The sequence below is a fragment of the Strongylocentrotus purpuratus genome, unplaced genomic scaffold (genome assembly GCF_000002235.5).
Source record: "Strongylocentrotus purpuratus isolate Spur 01 unplaced genomic scaffold, Spur_5.0 spur5_scaffold_19, whole genome shotgun sequence".
Taxonomy (NCBI): domain Eukaryota; kingdom Metazoa; phylum Echinodermata; class Echinoidea; order Camarodonta; family Strongylocentrotidae; genus Strongylocentrotus; species Strongylocentrotus purpuratus.
Genome location: NW_022145604.1, coordinates 14061238 through 14081999, shown reverse-complemented (window position 1 = coordinate 14081999; position 20762 = coordinate 14061238). Strand labels below are relative to the sequence as shown.

General features: G+C 39.1%; 2 protein-coding genes across 4 annotated transcripts in view; both read left to right on the top strand.

Moving 5' to 3' along the window:
- Nucleotides 1-7482, top strand: part of LOC115918021 (solute carrier family 23 member 1-like) — a 31754-nt gene extending 24272 nt beyond the window's left edge. For both annotated transcript variants that reach the window (XM_030990360.1, XM_030990359.1), the window contains exons 7-14: nt 556-679; nt 1531-1687; nt 2524-2777; nt 3729-3858; nt 4858-5007; nt 5386-5481; nt 5894-6103; nt 6875-7482. In XM_030990360.1, the coding sequence (XP_030846220.1) occupies nt 556-679; nt 1531-1687; nt 2524-2777; nt 3729-3858; nt 4858-5007; nt 5386-5481; nt 5894-6103; nt 6875-6927 (1174 nt within the window). In that variant the 3' untranslated portion in view covers nt 6928-7482. The remainder of the gene's footprint in view (nt 1-555; nt 680-1530; nt 1688-2523; nt 2778-3728; nt 3859-4857; nt 5008-5385; nt 5482-5893; nt 6104-6874) is intronic.
- A 2510-nt stretch (nt 7483-9992) lies between these two features.
- LOC100892519 (protein boule-like) overlaps nt 9993-20762 on the top strand; it is a 28737-nt gene continuing 17967 nt past the window's right edge. Inside the window, exons 1-3 of one of the 2 annotated variants that reach the window (XM_030990358.1) lie at nt 9993-10567; nt 14828-14947; nt 18250-18341. In XM_030990358.1, coding sequence (XP_030846218.1) covers nt 10541-10567; nt 14828-14947; nt 18250-18341 — 239 coding nt within the window. In that variant the 5' untranslated portion in view covers nt 9993-10540. Of the gene's footprint in view, nt 10568-14827; nt 14948-18246; nt 18342-20762 lie in introns of both variants that reach the window. The other variant, XM_030990357.1, reaches the window with a different exon arrangement.

The following is a 20762-nucleotide window of genomic DNA, read 5'->3' as shown; positions in this document are numbered from 1 at the left end:
GGGGGAATAGACCTCCCTGCAAGGTCGCTAACAGGTGGTTATCTCATCGAATCAGCTCTCAATTAACATAAGAAAAGGGGGATCATGGGGGACCAACAGGCACCGATTAGGCATTGTTTGCTATATAGAGGGTGTAAGTAGCTATAAGTAGTACAGTGGGGCTTTAAAGCATCTCCCAAACAGTTGATATTTGATATCCCATTCATAATCTCTAAACCGACAAATAAACGAAGATTGTTCTGCCATTTTGAGTGATGTAATTTTTGTGTTCGGTCTATTCTCGGTTTTTTGTCCGTTTTCTCTTCGGTGTAAGTAGTGGTATAAACATGTCGGGTTTCAAGACAAACGAATCATAAAATCATTATCAGTGTATTAGAGACTGATTTTAACCTTCAATCTACTTTACTTTGTAAAAGATGGGCATGATGCAGGAGTTGCTACACAAGAGAATCTTTTAACAAACGCCACGACATTGTATAGAACAGTATAGAAATCATTAAAGCAATCATGAAATAAAAGGTATTTCATTTATTTTTTTCCTTTATTTTTTTTCAGAACGATCGGATTGATGGTCCTGTTTTCCCAATATCTAGCTCGGGCATACATCCCATTCTGCGCTTTCTCAAGATCGCAGAAGAAACTTCGTCTGGTGAAGATGTACATCTTCAGGCTCTTTCCTGTAAGTGTAGACAAGCATTATTGTTTCGATTTAAATACCAGGGAGTACAGCAAACGAAAGAGAGAAAGAATGAGGAAAGAAGAGAGAGAAAGAGAGAAAGAGAGAGAGAGAGAGAGAGAGAGAGAGAGAGAGGGGGGGGGGGGGGAGAGGGGAGGGGGGAGAGGGGGGGGGGGAGGGTGAAAGGGTTTGAACAATACCGAAACTAGACATTTTGCTCTCGCGACATCCGCTCCGGGGTTTATTTTGTCAAAGATTTAGGGTTAGCATAGGGTTGCAATTTTGATCGGGGCTGTGCTTTTTTTTAAAGGAGCAATTCCCATAATTTCGTAGAACCAACATTACCGGTTGCCCTATTCTAGAAGTATTTTACGTTTAAAGACACATTATTTTGTCATTCATCAGCCACAAAAGTCATGTAATAAGTATGGCTTAGCATGCCGCGCAACATGAATAATATGTAATTAAATGGCATAGAGACCACGAGGAGGAGAGGTATATCAATGATATTTATTCAACAATCATGGCCTGAAATGATTATTTCGTTTTTTCGTTTTTTAAATAAATAATAATAATAATAATAATTGATTCTTATTGAGCGCTACTACAGACAAACTGATCAGAGCGCTATACAACAGAAAAGAAACATACAAATCATAATAATTAAACAAGGAACAGTAATTAAGATATTATGAACGAAAATAAAATTTAGCTACTCAAAATGTACATTATGGATTCAAGATGGAAAGAGTTGGGTTTTAAGTTTCTTTTTGAAAGTGTCTTCTGTACTACATATGCAAAACAATGTTTAAAATGATTCAATTAACATTTGTAATCACCTCTTTTTTTTGTAGGTAATTTTGGCGATACTGTTATCCTGGCTCTTCGCCTACCTCCTCACGAGATTTGACGTGTTTCCGGACAGTCCGAGTGTTTACGGATACCTGGCCAGGACGGATATCCGAGCTTCGGTTATCCAAGACGCATCGTGGTTCAGATTTCCTTATCCGGGTACGTGCGATCACTGGGATAAACAATCGAGCTAGCCTTTAAACGCACACTGCACTAGTTTGGCCAGGGGGATTAGACCTCCCTGCGTGGTCACTGGCAGGTGGTTATCTCATCAAACTAGCTCTCATTAACATAAGAAAAGGGGGACCATGGGGGATCAACGGGTACCACTTATGCATTGTTGATTAATAGACTAGCTACAAGTAGTGCAGTCCCGCTTTAAGAGCAGGGAGGGGGTGGGGTTGAGGCATGTTACCTCATGATTTCCTGTTGTCCCTTCGACCCTATGAGAAATGATAAAAATATAGGTAGATTAGTTAGGGGGAATCATTTTTCTATAAGCTCTGTAATTTATTAATATATTATATCAAAATATTTGTATTTGTCGCTAGGTCGCTACGGTGTTTAGCAGAATCTCTTTCAACACAACTCTACTATGTTGTTTTGCCACTTCCCCCCGAATATCAGTGACGCCCATTTCATAACGAGCATCGAAGGGAAACATTTTGTTTCACAGACATACAATTATGTTCTCTCATTTAGTAAAGTGTTTTTTGTTTCTTTATGGACAGATTAATCCAAATGTAAAATTCTCTTCGGTTCCAATTTTCGTCTTGGAAACACTTGAATAATAGATAATTTTATAATGGTAATAATGATGATGATGGTGATAATAATATTAAAGATTCTACTATGATAAAAATTATGATAATAGTAGTAATTACAATAATGATAATGTAAATAATAATGACAACATAATGATAATAATTATGATAAAAACAATGACAATGATGATTATATTTTATTCTATTTTGTCCTATAATTTTTATAATTAGGTCAATGGGGTCTTCCCACCGTCACGATCGCCGGAGTCTTCGGCATGCTAGCAGGGGTTCTCGCCTCCATGATCGAATCGGTGGGCGACTACTACGCATGTGCCCGACTAGCTGGAGCCCCGCCCCCTCCAAACCACGCGGTGAATCGTGGTATATTGATCGAAGGTCTTTCGTGTGTGCTCGCCGGTGCTATCGGGTCGGGGAACGGGACAACATCGTACAGTGAAAACATAGGCGCAATCGGCATTACAAAGGTCAGTCATGTATTTTCTTTAACAAATTAAAGGGGATGGGTATGTGCAGAATGGATTCGAGTCTTTATCCACAACAAAAAAAAAAATCAGAAAGTGATTTAAAAACAAAGGAAAGAGCCAAATTGGGATATTGCTGCGATTATGAATTGATCATTTACAACTAACTCATTCTTACCCTTACCAAGTTTTGTATTTGGAACATTTATTTGTCCCAATTTATGTTTCTTGAGAGTATGACAAATTAAAACCCACATGTAAAAGTATTCGACCAAGGCCCTAATTCATCGGGTCCACCTTTCATCATTGAGTTACGAAAAACACACAAACATAGAATTTACGAGGATATTAGTAATTTAGTTGTAAACTGTATTTCAGCGGCGTAGCCGATTTTGCAAAGATATATCAGCTAAATTGAACGAATCATACGATTAGCGATCATATTTAATTGAGATACTATAATGAGCTTCCATCTTCAAGGTTCAAACTCATTAGAGGACGGGTTGGTTAATCCCCCCCCCCCCCGGATTCAAAAGGGATTTGAAAGATTCTGTGAACATTTAATAATTTTGTTGTCAAAACTGAGCTTAATATTCTTGTTCATTTTCGGCCCATTCGCTTTTACTTGTCGGCCACAACGAGACATTAGAGCAAAAATGTTTAATCATGTTGATTTTAGTGGAGGCGAGTTGGTTTAGTCGATGAGGCGCCCCCTCTGTTTTATAGACGTAGACTATGTTACATTGGACAATACTCCATCCATCAGAAATAACGTTCAATGGAGACCCCAGTGTAAGTGGTCCACCTGCACACCCACAATTCGGGAGAGAGAACCGAGGATTACAGTGATTCGGTTCGCTTTTCGCCTCCCAGGCACAGCGACGCCAAATATTAAAAAAAAAATTATGATGACAATTATATATATTGATTATGTCCTATCATATCTGGCTCTAGGTGGGGAGTAGACGAGTTATACAAACAGGGGGAGCGATAATGATCCTCGTTGGGTGTCTACCCAAGTTTGCTGCCATCTTCGTCACCATTCCAGATCCAATCGTGGGAGGGATGTTCTTCGTCATGTTTGGTGAGATACGTCATCATTAAAGATAAACTTGAGTTCTGGTAAAAAAAGAAAATGAATTCTCACAGAATCTAACGAAACTTAAACTAATTGTTCAAGATTAAAAATAAATGTCCTGTGCCAAACAATTTTGGAAGAAATGTATATACTGGCCGAGTAATGAGCATAGAAAGATAAGGAAATCTAGGTAGTACTAGCCCCGACACCATTTGTGTTGTCCCATATACATCTTTCTGTGTACAGTGATTGTTACTTTACCAAGACTGGGCCACATTTATGATGATTTTGATGACTCCAGAACCTTGCATTACAACCAATACTTACATGCTATATGATTAACTTTTCTGATCCATTTCACACCTTTTCTTTCACAATGCAATCGCATTACCAGAACTCACCTTTATCTTTAATTTCCTTTGCACACGATTGCATGATTAGGTTAACACCCGGGTGCATCGGACAGAAAACAACGTCATAGTTATTATAATAGTGAAAATATTAAGAAAAATGTTTTTCATCGTTCTGATATACAGACAGTAGTCTCAATATCTTGATTGACAGTCGAGTTAATAATCCTAAATCTCCTTAAAAATGCGTGTTACACAGAAATGATGGCAGCGGTGGGATTATCAAACCTTATACGTACATTAATCTTAACTCTCCCTCTCCTGCTCTGTTCTTCCCCTTTCCACCTTTGTCTTGTTATCATTTTCAACCTCATAGGCTACATAATACAACCTATAGAGTACCAATGTGGGACGTCATACTGGCAAAGTTGTTCAGGTTGCTGGTTCCAAAGAATTTTGTGCTAAACAATGGTGTGGTGACCACACCAGCCCAAAACACTGAATTGGCCCTGATCCAGCCTGTTGCTTGAATGACTTGGCGGTGAACCTCATGCGCAGTCTATGTTGTTTAGAACCAGTAACCTGGACGACGCGCGAATATGACGTTAGCACTTCGGTACTCTATTGACAATGCTTCTCCCCATCTGTTACACAGGAATGGTGGCAGCGGTGGGCTTATCGAACCTTCAGTTCGTTGATCTCAACTCATCACGAAATATCTTCGTCCTTGGATTTGCAATATTCTCGGGTCTTTGTATTCCGAGTTGGATCTCGAGTGAAGAGAACGCGGCGTACATTGCCACAGGTATTTAATGACACATTTAGATTTTTGTTAGATTTATTAAAAAAAAAAAGACTTATGTTGCATAACGTAAAGTATAAACCACATAACCTTTTTCGTTCTTTAGTATAGATTATACAGACATTAGTTAGTAAGCCATTGTGCAGATTAAAAGCCTGCCAGAGCGGCCATCCCCGTGTGAAGACCACCTGTCTTTAGTGGTCATCGATATTGACTACCTCTCGAAATCATGAAATGTGTTTTGAAGAACCTGTCTACAATGGCCACTTTTTGTGTCCTTAATAAACATGTTTGGCTGTATTTGACTAAATACTAAATATTTCTGTCATATTAGTTACTGGTTCAATAAAGGTATATACTTTGTTACTTTGTTTATTATAGGCGTACCTGAACTGGACCAAATCATCGTTGTTCTCCTGAGTACCAGTATGTTTGTTGGAGGATTCTTTGGTTTTATACTGGACAACACCATCCCAGGTAAGATATTGTGATGTATCCAGCAGTGGCGTCGCAACTGCATGGCGGGGACGGGGAGGGGGTCGGGGAACATGCCCTCCCAAGGCATTGAAAAGAAAGGAGATAGGAGAAAAAAAAGAGAACGGGGGAAATGAACAATAAAAGAAGACGTTGGAACCCTCTGAGTACCAGTGTGTTTGTTTGTTTGTTTGTTGTTGTTGTTGTTGTTGTTGTTGTTTTTTTTTTGGGGGGGGGGTTGCTCTCTTAACGGCGCCAGTGCCCCTCAACGGCTGGACACGCAACGCCTCTGACTCCGAGCTCATTTTAATCGTCAATGAAACGAGGAAAGGTATAAAAAGTGAGAGATAATATCATCAACAAACGTAGAAAATATAGTAACCATAGCTGCCATGTTTTCGTTGTTCTTTTCTAGGAACGATTGAAGAGAGGGGGATCATTAAATTTCAACGCCTCACAGGGGACGGAGAGGACGGAACCGTCAATGAAAAGGTGACCGAGCTCGTCAACAAGTGCTATGAGCTACCCTGGTTATTGATGCGGGTGATCAACAAAGTACCGTGCTTCTATTATCTGCCATTCTGTCCAAACTTCACGGGCTGCTGCCGACGAAGGAAGCGACTTGGTAAGTTGTGGAGATTACGTCATTTCTATTATTATTATTTTTTTTGTTTTTTGTATTGCTTTATCTCATTCATTACCATTATTGTGGGCATTTGTTCTTTTTCTGAATTCTTCCCCTTCCTCTTTTTTTCTTTCTCATACCATATTCTTCCCATATTTTCAGGTTTTTTAAAACTTTTCCTCCTACCCCTCACCCCTCCCTCTCTCTCTCTCTCTCTCTCTCTCTCTCTCCTTCCCTCTCTCACTCTCTTAGTCCTAGACTTTGATCATCCTTTGTTACTGAAGAACCGATTTTCCCTCTAAACTTCCTTCCTGTGCTCGGTTGCTGCTTTTTTTTTCAATGGTTCCGCTACATTTTGATTATTTTCTTTTTGCCGATGATTATTTTGACTTTTGCATTTTGATCTCTTTTGTTGGACTCCTAGCATGAGAAGTGGCAGACAACGACATCTCTTGAATTAAGCAGGTGTTACAGGACGAATGTTCGATTGAATTTCATTAAAAATTCATATTGATATAGATTGAAAGTAAAATGACAACATTACTCCAGTATTTGGGCTGAAATTGTTAAACACATTTTTTTGTGTAATACTAAGATTTCTACTTTTCCGTTTTTAAAGGATTGTATCATCTGAAATTATTTATGTTATTTTCACCTCTTTTACTCTCCCTCTCCTCTCTCTCTCTCTCTCTCTCTCTCTCTCATTCTCTTTCTCTCTCTCTTTCCCTCGTCCATCTCTTATTCTATTTTTGACTACCTTCTTTGTTTTAGATCCAGAACAACCAGAAGCAGTAAACGTCACATCTAACACCACACCTCTCTGATTCACCATTCACTTAAAACCAAAACAAATTGTATATGGACAAGACAAGGTATTCATTCTGTGGGCCAACGTAGAGGGCTTCAGCACAGGAGGCCGATATAGTACTACCAGACCGAAACTATAATTGGTCAAGAGTGCCTTCAGGCAACAATTATCCACGAGACTGATATTAGCTCGACCGAAAATGTGTTGGTCTCACAGGATTTGTGAAAAGTTACCAGAGGGTAACTAAAATGACGCAACTTTTTTGTGGGCAACAAGATTATGACGAAATTATCGTGTGAATATATTATTGGTGTAATATAGATGTAAAAGAGGCTATCTTATGGTAACTTTGCAGCATATTGTTTAACAAATAAAAAAAAATCCAGTTCTTCCTATACACATTGTCTTTCACAGTTTATTGTAAACTATTTTGATCGGGTATTACGTTTTGTGATTATATTACTAATTGAACTAAACTTGGTGATGATATTCTCTTTCCTTTAATTGACGTTGTTATGAATGTTGCTTTGTTTTTTTACTATTGTATGTTTGTATTATCTTCTGAAAAAAATTCATTTGAATATTGTATCAGTTGCAAGTGATTACACTTTTATCTTTATATTTGTATGTATGACAAAAAGGAAATGTATCATGTTGATAATAAGTTTTTAGCTTCATAACTTAAAGATCGTCAATACTACTGGGCCAGAAGGGATTAGACCACACAGCGAGGTCACTGACAGGTGGCTATCTCATTAACTCGGCTCTCAACTAACATAACAAAAAGAGGATCATGGGCGACCAACATGTTTTTATTTACAAACAATGAAAATGGGCCACGCCCCACCCCTCTCCCTTATTTACCGGGTGGCTGATTCGCCGCTAAATATTTTCTCACGAATTGGGCAAAATAAAATTAAAAAAACAGTGCTCCTTACACCCCCCCCCCCCCCCCCCCCATTCCGCTTATTCGCCGGCTGGCGGATTCGCCGCTAAATATTTTCTCACGAATTGGGCAAAAAACTGCCCCCCCCCCTTACAAAATACTGGATACGCCCTTGCCCCTAGTATACTTTCTTGGATCTGTCATAGATAAAAGTTTAACGCACCATTTTTTCTCCATTTAGGTCCAATGCAATAATGTATAATTATTTCATCTGACTTTGTTTTTAAAAGTTCACAAGTTGGCATGTACATAAATGAAAACAAAGGGTCATTTTGTCATTTTGTTTAAATCTTGACACAAACAAATTATCACTATTCCTTGGAACTCGGTCACCAGGTCGCAGACAGCGTAATTCTAAGAAAAAAAAACGCAGAACCGAACCAACAGTCGTGTTATTGTTAAAAAACATATTCACATAATCGCTTTGTTACTGTACAGATTACGAGGAAATTACATATTTGAGAAGAAATGAAAAGGTGAAAAGTTCAGGCCTTGTAAAATACGATTTATTAGCCCCCAATATTAATTTCAGTGGTGATTCAGGCGTCTTTTCCCCGTCCTTTTCTCCTCCACCTTGCCTTTATCATTTCGTTTTTGTCACCACTTGGGGGGGGGGGGGAACGTGTCCCGTGTTACCAGTAACTATACGCCGCTTGCAAGCACCAAAGGTGTTGCATTGCTAAAAACTAGACGAAACACATGATAACATAAATAATTATTATTTTATAATGCCATACATTTGATTTGTCTACCTTTCTTGTAATCAAACTCAGGTTGTATAAATTCATGATGATGTTGAATCACGATTATAAAAATAAAGATGTGTAAACTAAGTTCGAAAATATATTTTTTGTACAGCGATAAATGTATTAAACGTTACCATTTAACAGTCAGTTTACATTTGTCAAGTATTGTCTTTGTACTTAACTTTTTGACGTGTTCCTACGAGTTTTCTTTCATTAAAAGTCTCCATATGGGTAGTTTCAAGCTATAGCACTGGGATACTGATGGGATGAATGGGGTGTAAACCCCTCCCCTAGAAAAAAATATCACTTTAACAAATTTAGCATTAAAACTTTTTAACAAATGGAAACTTGGTGAATGGTTTGGGTGAAAACTTGGAAATTCATCAAAAGGGGACAACCCTGATTTCATTTTTATTAAGGCATGATTGTCACAGGTGTGAGAAAAGTAAAAATGAAGACAAAAAATGGATAAAGTATTTCATATAACTCGCCATTCCACCAACTCTTTAAAAAAATTTTTTTTTTTTTTTTTTAAATCCAAAAAAAATCCAAAAAAAAAAAAATCACCGAGGGTGGGGGCGGTCAGCACAAAACATAAAATTTAATAACAGAAAATATTTCACTATTTTATATACCAGTCGCACATAATGGGCGGAGGAGGGGCTGGGGGAGGGGGCAACAATATAGAAACTTAGGAGGCGATGTCTATTTGGTGATTTATAGGTCTGCACAATCTGCAAAAATTATGTAGATTCGTCTATCATTTTTGAAATGGGCACTTATCATATGTAAAACGGGTTATCTATAAGAAGTGGAAGGGGCATTATTAGAAAAGTAAAATGGGCACTTATCAGGAGGGGAAAGGGTACCAATAAAAAAAAGTGAGCACCTCAGGGCCTGTCAAAGTAAAAGAGGCACTCATCAGAAAGTAAAAGGGGCGCCTATCAGATTTTGGATAAGGGCACTTATCAGAGGTGAAAAGCATGCATTTATGAAAAGGGGGAGTGGGCCCTTATTTGAAGGTGAGGGCACTATCTGAAGTAGGGGGAAGGGGCACAATTATTAGAAATAGTTTCATTTATCTGCAATTAAAAGGCGCACTATATGGGCACTAAAAAAGGGGCGCCTCCTCTAAAAGGAAACTCACACTGAGCTTTTAAAATCACAAGCTTTCTAAAAGGAAAATCACCGTAGCTTTTTAAAACTTCCCCAATGATCTGGAGAATTAATGTACGAAGTAGGCCTATATAAATTATTGCGGACATCAACGTTTTAAGTTCGCCGACAGAATATTTGTGAATAGGGAGCGCAGATTGAGTACAGTGTAGAATTCAGTGGCTGGGGCCGGGGGCTGGGGGTCCAAAACCCTATCACTCATCAACATAGGCTACAGCCTATCTACGCCCCAATACTGACAAAAAGCATGTCTCAAAACACGTGGTCTGTACTACCACATGTTGTGTACTTCTTTTTTTTTACCTTTTGGAAGTATCAAAACAACTTTCCAGACGGAATCGTCCACTGGATCAATAAGGGGGGAGAGAAAAAAGTTAGTTAATAAAACTACTAATTAATTCATACTACGATCTTCATGAAGCTTCGATCATTTAAATTTCGAACCAAAATCACATTTTGTGCCAACTTTGAATTCGAATTGTTTATTATGACTTTTGGGTGAAATTTCCTAAGTTCAAATCATACAAATATTCTGAATTTCACAATGGAATGGTTGGAATGTGGAGATCACTTTTAACTTGCCGCGCCAAACTTCGGCGCTGAGCTCGATCGCATGCGCCAATTTTATGCATGCAAGTTGTGTACGCGATCGTCGATCGAGCGAGCAGAAAATCGCGCTGTGTTTCAGTAATTGAGAGTAAAAAGGAATTATATCACCTGAATTTGAACAGAATGTCGATCAGATCGCCATTTGATTTGCAATGAATATGTCGGAATCTCAGTCATCGGTAAGTCAGGATATGGCAGACTGTTTTGTGTGATGATTTGCACTGTTTGTAAGATAAGAGAGTGAGTCTGCATGCAAATACAAATAGGGAGATGTGCGAATCTGCGAATGTGATGATGTTAATGCATGGAGCGCTGTGCTGTGGAGTGCAGAGGCAATCGAGAGTGGCAGTGACCAGACAGTGCTTGCTTGGTTGGCCTTGGGCCTGAGGCTGTGTAGAACTTACTTAGATCTACTAGTTACTTACTAGAGGTGACAATGATGTTGGTGTTAAATTTGGTCCAAATCCAAAGTTAGATTTGGTTCTGTAATGATCAAGATCTAGACCCTAGAACTTAACTTAGGGGTCTACATGTATGATGTAACTTTACTCTTTAGGCCTAGATCTAGTACTAGTAGTAGCCTAGAGTTAGACCCCGTTCTCACTCACTTTGAAAGTGGTCTTAGTTAGACCGCTCCAGAGGAACGGGTCTTGAGGAACGGTTTGCGTTCACACTCCAAGCAGTTTTTTATGGCTCAAACCGCTCCATGAGTCAAAGTGGTCTTGTTGCTGCATATCAATTTGCATATCAATTTTTAACTGCAGTGCAGGATATTTTTCTCTACCAGCACGTATCACACGCTACCAGATTTAGGGAAGGACAACAGGCTAACGTTCTGGACCTTGTGCTCACTGATGAATCGGACCTTATTTACGACATTGAATATCTGCCTCCCCTGGGGAAGAGTGACCACTGTTGTCTATTGATCAACACGACACTTGAACGTGAAGAACCACAAGAGAAAAAAGACTCTGTCTATGACTTCAACAAAGGCAACTATGAAGAAATGAGGAGAACTTTGTGTGATGTTAATTGGGATGATTTCCTTGCCAATTCTAGCTGTACTGACTCATGGAAAAAAGTGTCTGATAAACTCCATCAATGTATGCAAGAGTATATTCCAAAGAGAGTCATGGGGAAAGGCAAGAAAAGGAATATTTACATGACTCATGAAGCTTTGACTATCTCCAAGAGAAAGCAGAGACTGTGGAAAAGATATCTGGAATCAAATAGCGCATGGGATTATGCTACTTATGCTCGTGAACGGAACTCCTTGCGAGATATGACACGAGATCTGTGCAAAGATTTTGAATTGCGGTTAGCAACAGAAGTAAAGTCGAATCCTAAATCCTTTTGGAGATATGTCAACAGTAAAACGAAGAGCAGAAGTAAGATCGGGAATCTATCCAAAACTGACGGAACAACAGCTACTACTGGTCAGGAAAAAGCTGATGTGTTGAATCAACAATTCAGTAGTGTTTTCACTATTGAAGACCTCTCTAGTATTCCTGAAGCTCCCAAACATTCAATTGACAATTTGCTTGACAAAGTAAATTTTTCAGCGGATGTTGTCCGAAAGAAACTACTTTCACTGAAGAATGGTAAATCTGCTGGTCCGGATAATTTGCATCCTCGTGTCTTAAAAGAACTTGCTAATCAACTCTGTGAACCATTTGCCAAGATTTTTAATATGTCACTCACAGAAGGTGTCCTTCCTCTAGAATGGAAAGCAGCAAACATTACGGCTATATATAAGAAAGGTAGTAGGAAGGATGCCGGTAACTACCGTCCCATTAGTCTCACATCAGTTGTGGTTAAGGTCATGGAGTCCATTCTTAGAGATGCCATTGTCAAGCACATGATTCACCAACAGTTGTATTGTGATGCTCAGCATGGATTTGTGCCTGGACGTTCATGCACAACACAGTTACTCTGTCAGCTTGAGGATTGGACAGAAAGCATAGACAATGGCGAACCGGTTGACGTAATATACCTGGACTTTAAAAAGGCTTTTGATTCCGTACCGCATGCTAGACTCTTGAAGAAAGTCGAATCGCTAGGGATACGTGACCCGTTCCTCAAGACCACCTCCCGAGATGATCTTCTGGAGCGGTCCAGAAGTCCACTTCCTGGACCACTTTGACCGTTCTCACTCACCTAAGAACTGCTCCTGAGGAACGGGTCTTAGTTAGACCGCTCCAACGAAGTGAATGAGGACGGGGTCTTAGACTCTCAGTGTCACTCAGTTCAAATTCAATGGGATGTCGAGGAACTTGTAGTTGCTTGTAGTACTAGTAGACCTAGACCCTACTAGGCCCTAATTATTAATTGTTATGACGATTGACGGTTTTCGTGAACTGCTACCCTGATGAGTGATGAGCAGAGCCAGAGAAGTTGTGTCGAAACTGGCCCCTTCTTGCTTCTTTTTTCAAGCCCGCCTCATGTAAATTATTCAATATTTTTTATTGGCACATGAAATCAGAAAAATATGAGGAAAAGCAACTACCGGTCAGTGAAAAAAAAATACATGGGGGCTCAGGGCGAATTTGCCCCCGAAATGTCTAAAAGAGCCCCCGAAATTCAGAACAGAGCCCCAGTAAATTTGCATTGAGTTCAATGCAAAACAAATTTTAGAGTGTTATTTTTATGCAGGCGAGCTTGAAAAGTAGCCCCCGAAAAATAAATATTTTCCCTGTAGTACCGGTCTAGACCCTACCTCAGTCACACTGTCAATACTGACTCCAGGGTCGTAACAGAAAAGTTTGCAATCAATTGCAAAATGAAAATGACCAATCAAGATCAATGTTGCATGCCTGGCTGTATTGATCAAAAGGCTGACCATTAGACCAACAAAAAAACAAACATGTTTAGCGTCCATTTTTTTTGAAAAATAGGAAGGAGGCCCTTTTTTTTCTTTTTCAAAATGGCCACTCAAAATGGCCGCTCGGTACATTTTCCCCGACAGTGGGGCTATTTTTCAAGATGAAAAGAGCTATCTTACTGGGTTTTTTTAAAATCAGAAATAGGTCTAGATCCATTTTAGCAGTGGTTTTCATGTTTTTTTTTCTTTAAAAGAATAAATAAATTTAAAAAAAAAAATCAAAAATTCCCCCCCCCCAAAAAAATAGGAGGCGGCCCCAAAAAGGAAAGCGGGTGGGGACGCTAAACATGTATATTTTGTTTAATGGCCTTAACCAATCAGAATCATCATTTTTAATTTGCAATTGATTCCAAATCTTTGTCTTACAGGCTCAGATCAACTCCAGACCAAATGAATTCATTTATGGCCATTTATTGCAGCCTTTGCAGGTAATGCACAGGTCTGTAATGTTTTTTGGTCTGTAGACAGTCGGTGTGGTGTTGGTCTCGGACTGAGGTACATGTATTAACAGAAATGATTTGCATTTTAAAGAAAAAATATGAGGAGGAGAGGAAGTTACGAAGAAAGAGGAGGAGTAGGAATAGGGGAGAAGGAGGAGGAGAAGAAAGACATTTGAGAACATTAAGATGGAGGGCAAAACTGAGGAGGAGGAATAAACAAAGAATTAGAAATGAGAGAAGAAGAAGAAGGGTTAATAGATATAGATCTAATGTGCTAAAGAAAATAAACTTTTTTTTAATTTTTTTTAAAGATAACTACTATGTTAGATGATATATTTTCAATATAGGGTCTAGTCTTTTTTATTCTATTTTGAGATTATTTTTTCCTTCTATTTTTAAAATGTTATTTTTCTTGTTTGTGTACATATATTCTTTTTCTTCTTCTTTTTATTTGAACGCATATCGCAATAATCGCATACACGTGGCCTGACCTGCATAAATGCATGCTCCTGCCGGTGCAGTGCCTACAAAGCATTTCATTTGGCTAACATGGGGAAGGCCTACCCATTGCATCATCATCTGCTTTGTATCTCCTTGATTATACAGTGCACCTGCCTATGCCAAAACTTGACCTGCCCACCGTAGGTCAACATAGCATGCGAATCCAGATAGGCCTACAGAGCCCGAATTGGCCTAGAGAAGGGAGCATAAACAGTACACCGTGGAACCGTCACAGCGATTACGATGAACGTTTCAAATCGCTCATTCTGCCTTCAAAATTGAGCATAAACGCACCCTTAGAAGAACAAGTAGAAGAAAGGAGAGGAGGAGAATAATAATTAAAAGAAGGAAGATTTTAAGAAGGAGGAGGCAAAGTTGAATATTTTATTTCTCTTGATGAAAACATTTTCTTCCTTTAAAGCCCCAATGTCCTACTTGTAGCTACTTGCTCCCTCTATATAATCGGTGCCTGTTGGTCCCCCATGATCCTCTCTTTCTTATGTTAGTTGAAAGTTGAGTTGATGAGATAGCCACCTGTCAGTGACCTGGCTGGGTGGTCTAATCCCTTCTGGCCCAGTAGTATTGACAGTCTTTAAATTGTTTTTTTCTTTCTGTAGCCAACCCTTGAGAGTGCAGGCAGCTCACAAGCCCCCTCTCCAGTAACCGGTGCACCCAATGCACCAAGATATGGAACCATCATTCCAAACAGGATATTCGTCGGTGGAATTGCATTTAATGTGAGTATAAATAGTTACCAATTCTGTGAAATAGTATATTTCGTGTTTTATGGTAAAGCGTTTACAATATCAAAATGTGTCATGATAAGTGCATAATTAAAAAGGTTGTGTAATGAATGTTACATGTTCAGGTTCTAAGTGATACAACATCTGTGTATCTTACCTTTCTGCTGTGTTTCGTAGTCCTAACTTCATGTTCAAGTGTAAAATGTCATGGTAACAAACATAAACAACATAACAATACTTAAAAATACCAATACTTTAAAAGTTTTCTTCCTAGAGTGCTTTGAACTTTTAAGCATTAAAGAGAAGGTTGAGTTCTGGGAAGAGGAGAAAATAGTTTGTGAACGTTATCATTGTTATCGTGCAAGTGTGGAACAAATACAGATTAAAAAAATGTTCCCTGAAAAGCATGGCTCTTCAAATGCCTTAATATTCTAAATATGGCATGAAAAATATTCGGACAGATTTTTATGCCACATGTTTGTGTAGTCCCATATTTCTGTGTACAGTGCTTGTAACTTTACCGAGACTGGGCCAAATTTCTTATGATTTTGATGATTCCAGAACCTTGCAGTACACATTAATACTTAAATATGCTAGATGGTCAACCTTTTCTGACCGATTTCACAACGTTTCTTTCACAATGCAATCGATGCCCAGAACTTAACTTTATCTTTAACTTTGGCTTGTATTGATTTGTTCCATTGTTTAAATGGACACAAAAACTCTTCGGCACTGCAGAAAAAATCTGCAGGAACAAACATCTTTTGTACATGTATGTAATGGAATGTAAAGCCTCTTTCTCTTGATCAATGTGTGTGTGGGTGATGTTTTGATGAGGCAGTGAATCTGTATGTGTAAAGGTAATATCAATCAAAACAAGCATTTAACCTTGGAAGTACATGTATGTGTAGAATGTACGACCCCTACAATACATACAACATAATCTTCATTAACAGACCTTATAGTAAGAGAAGGTTGAGTGAACTTTCTCCTTCTTGTGACATGGAATGTAATCCCTTCTTCCCTTGCACCAGTGTGCGTATGGGTGATGTCCAATATTTTGTTGTGATGAGCCGGCATTGGATCTGTCTGTGTAAGGTAATATCAATCACTTGGAGATGAGCAAGCATGTAAAGCTTGAAGTATGACCCCCATGTAGCTGGTCTAGTCATGCAGTCTTCGTCAGCAGACCCTATTTATAAAAGAAGGTCGAGTTCGTTTAAAGATGAAAAATAAATTGTGAACTTTCTCATTCTTGTACATCCATGGACAAGGAATGTAATCCCTCTCGTCCTTGCATCTGTGTTTGTGTGTGGGTGATGTCCAATGCTTTGTTGTGATGAGCCGGTGTTGAATGTTGTCTGTACTAATATCAATCAAAACGTTATGAGCAAGCATGTAAAGCTTGAAGTATGATCCCCATGTAGCTGGTCTAGCAATAGAGTCTGTGTTAGCAGACCCTATTGAGAGAAGGCCGAGTTCTTTTAATGGTGAAAAATTAATTGTGAACTTTCTCATTCTTGTACATGTAGTATGTACATGTACACTGTACATAGACAAGGAATGTACATGTAATCCCACTTGCCCTTGCATCAGTGTTTGTGTATGGGTGATGTCAAATGTTTTGTTGTTATGAGGCATTGGATCTGTCTGTGTAAGGTAATATCAATCAAAACGATATGAACAAGCATGTGACCTTGATATGAGTATGATCCCTATGTACAGTGTATGTATGTAGCTGGCCTAATCTTCGTTTTCAGACAGTTTGTTTGAGTAGAAACATGCTTCATTCCCAACAAATCAATCTGAGTTTGTAACAGTTTGTAAAAAGCTATACAGAAAAGCCATTCTAGATTTATGTTATCATCAGGAAATTTGATTTGATACTCATGAGCAAAAGTCATAATTTCAGTCTGATCATGATACCCCCCCCCCCCCCTTTCCCCCACAAGCTAATTTTTAAAAATTCTTTTATTGGTTGTTCATGTAACATGCATTAAGCGGTCATACCCTGTTAACCCTGAGGGAACTAGAGAAAAAGAGAAAAAAACACATCGTTGTATGTTAAATACTAACACAGAAGAATTGTAAAGTTTTTAATGATTTAACCCCCTCATTTAAGAAGCAAGCAACATTGATGTTGTCTACTTTCTCTGCATCAAGCTTTTTTAAAGTATCAGAGACTTAACGAATCACTTTATATTTTGTGCAGAAATTATTACTCACAAGTAGTTGAGTTTGTCTTTAATTGCACCTAGAAGAAAGATAGTCAAATTTTAATTTTGTGGTCTGAAAGCAAAGACTACATGCTCATGAACCCATCATAACATTTAGTTGTTGTAGCTGTCCTGTCTTTGTGTTTCAAATTGGTTACTGCACTGTAGCATGGAGAGTATGTTATGTTCTAAGTATTTAGGTCGCTTTGATACACATCCCACTCCTTTATGTACGCATTGTATGTGAAAATGTGTGAAGGAGTGTGCTATCCGGGGTAGATGTTAACCTATGGAATGCACTTTCGTGTTGCAGAATGGCTCTACATTCTACAATATACAGTCCAGTGACAATTACTTTGCAGTCTAAATCAAGCTTCTAACTTCCACCCTACATGTGCATGTGTAGATCTAAAGATGGTGCATGTAATACGATGCCTCAGTTACCTTAAAAAAAGTTAAAGGGCAATCTAACCCCAGTTAATAAGTTCATGTGCATGAAGCAGAAAATTTAGATAAGCGGAATGATGAAAGTTTGAAATAAACCGAACCAATAATAAGAATGTAACTATTTAAAGGGCTGGATATTAAAGGTAAAGATCGGTTTTGGAAACACCCCCCTCTCAAAATATGAAATGGAAACTCTTATTACCAATCATGTGAATATGTTTTGACTAATATGTGATGATACAAATTTTGCCGGGAAACAGCCTACTAGTTGATATATTTGGTAAATTATTATATCTATCCGGACCTGATAGATATCGTGCACGTGTCGTGTAGTCCCATATACATCTTTCTGTGTACAGTGCTCATAACTTTACCAAGACTGGACCAAATTTTTTATCATTTTGATGATTCCAGAACCTTGCAGTACATGTACACACCAATATTTATATGCTACATGTACTGTAGATGATCAACCTTTCCTGATTGATTCCACAACGTTTCTTTCACAATTCTATCGCATGACCAGAACTGGTCTTTACCTTTAAGATTGGGAGAGAGAGAGGGGGTATCAAGGAGGCATGATGATATTCACCCAAGTTTACTAATCCATCTTGGAATTTTACTTTTCAGCAGACAAGCGACGCAGAGCTCAGGAATTTCTTCTCGGCCTTTGGTCATGTCAAAGAGGCCAAGATTATTGCAGATAGAGCAGGAGTATCCAAAGGGTGAGTACCATTGAAAAAAATACACGGGAGCTCGGGGCGAAATAGGCCTCGAAAATCAGAAAAGAGCCCTCGTAAATTTGCATAGAGTTCAATGCAAAACAAATTTTAGAATGTTATTTTCATGCAGGCAAGCTTGAAAAGTAGCCCCCGAAAAATAAATATTACTTTTTTCCCTAGTGAGTACCGGTACTAGCTTGGTTGGTTGGTTTGTTTTACCTGACTGCTTAGAAAGTATATTCGTAAGTAAGTCACCAGGGGACTGATGGCTTAAGTCCTCTCTCCAAGGGACTTGGTAATGAGGATTAATGCCTTACCAAAGGGCACGACTGCATTGACTTGGTTTTGAACCCAGCACCGGTAATGTGACCACTACTCTACCACTGAGCCATCGCGCCACCTCTGCGAGTGGGGCGAGGGTGTGGGAGGGGTTGTAGGACCTTCATCTTTTTACGACCCCTAAGTGCGTGTCAAATTGGTTTTGAACCCGGAACCTCCAAGTTACAAGACCACTGCTATTCCACTGAGCCATCTCGTGTCAGGCTCACTCGTTCATTTAATCTACATTGTACCTTCTCTTTCTTTCTTTTATGCATCATTACTCCCAAACAAATATAATTTTCTTTCAAGAGGAAAGCCAACTTGAATGAGTCATGGTAATGTACATTTGTATACTGCATACTTCCAATAGAGACTGCTAGATCATTGCTTGGTATTAAGAACATGTCAGATGTATACAAGGAATGCAGCCTCTCAGCTTGTCTGTAATGCCATCAGAGGTCATTGACCCCAAACTTTCTTGACTCTCCCTCCGCAGTCTATCAGCAAGGCACCTAATGCCAAGAGACAGATGGACCCTGTACTAACAGTGCATAGTCAGTACATGTAGGTCCGCTTCTACTCATATCACTGACAAAAAATAGCTTGCCAGAGGTTTAATGGCACATCTAATCTTTTTAATCATCAATCAATTAATCATTCTTTGTATCCAAACTAGACTTAATTGTAAGGAAAATAAGCTATTACATGTACATTGTAGATGTAACGAAGGAGAGTATAGACAGTTAATAGGCTCTAAATTTCTTTGCTGTATTCTCTGTCAACAATGCTGCCCGTTGCGATGTACTGTACACTTTTTATGTTAAAAGTTTTTTGTTTGTGTGTGTACAAAAGCTTTTACAGTTTAAATGCCTGCTCTTGAATCTTCGGTACGATTCCATTTTTTAGTCACGTGACTCTCCTCGTTTCCATGCGATCACCAATGTTTTTTAATTGGTATTCCCAGTAGTCTAAATGGCGGTCAAAACATATGATGATTTTTTTCACAATGCAGGCCTTAAATTAATCGACGGCCATCGACGGCCAGGCCGTCGATGCCCCTATGACTGGCCGCGGTGCCCTCCCAAAAAAAGATAAATTCACGGCCAAAAAGGCCGTGCCCTTTTTTTCAAACTGGCCGACGTGCCTTTTTTTCCAACTCGACGTGCCCTTTTTTTTTAAATTTGCGCACATAAAACCACCAATTGCGCCCATAATCATCTAAAACTAGACGGCAAGGCGCAAGTGTTTTCCGTGAAAATGCGCCCATAAATTATTAGAACAGTAAAAATACACGAATCACGAACAGTTTGCCGCCCACGAGCTCTCTTCTAGCTTCGTATTTAGTGCTTTAATAAGGCGTAAGTGCCGTGAAAATGCGCCCTTTGTTATTATATAGGCAATGCGCTAGCGCACGTACGTTCATGCGATCGCATGATATGCATATGGTGCATGCTGTTGACGCACGCACGTGCGTACGTAGAAACCGAAGGCCAGGCCGGCCAGGATCAAGAAAACAAATCGTCAAATGGAGAAATAAACAAGCATTCAAATAGTCATTAGAGATCTGTCGAGGTTTGTTTGTAGGTCTAGTTTATTATTTTATCTCAAATAGAATTTAGAATTATCTTATTAATAAGTTAAGAACACCTACGATGTTCTCGATCGTAATTACTCTCATTTTGCCACCAGCCGACCTCGCTTCAAAAAGCTACCCCGCCAGCTTCCCAAGACGAACGTTTCGAGTCCCGGTAAAATTCCGAGGGTGCATCGGTTTCGCTGGCAAACTTCCAGCCCGACAGCTTCCCACCAAAAGTGGCGAGAGTGTGTGTGCGAGGAACGATTTTGGTTTCGTGAATGCACGTTACGCAACTGAGCTGAGCGTGTCACTTTCAGCTGTCGAATGTCTATAAGGACATTTTTACATCTTATTTAGGCCTATCTAGACCTTTCTATACAACAGTTAAAAAGATAATTTCTTCAAATTTGCTCCTAGATACTATTACTACCGAGAGAGTGGCGGAAGGTTTGTGTGTGAGGTGCGATTTTGATTTGGGATACCCGGCCCGGTAAACTTGCTAAGTCCTTCTGACTTTCGATGTTTGT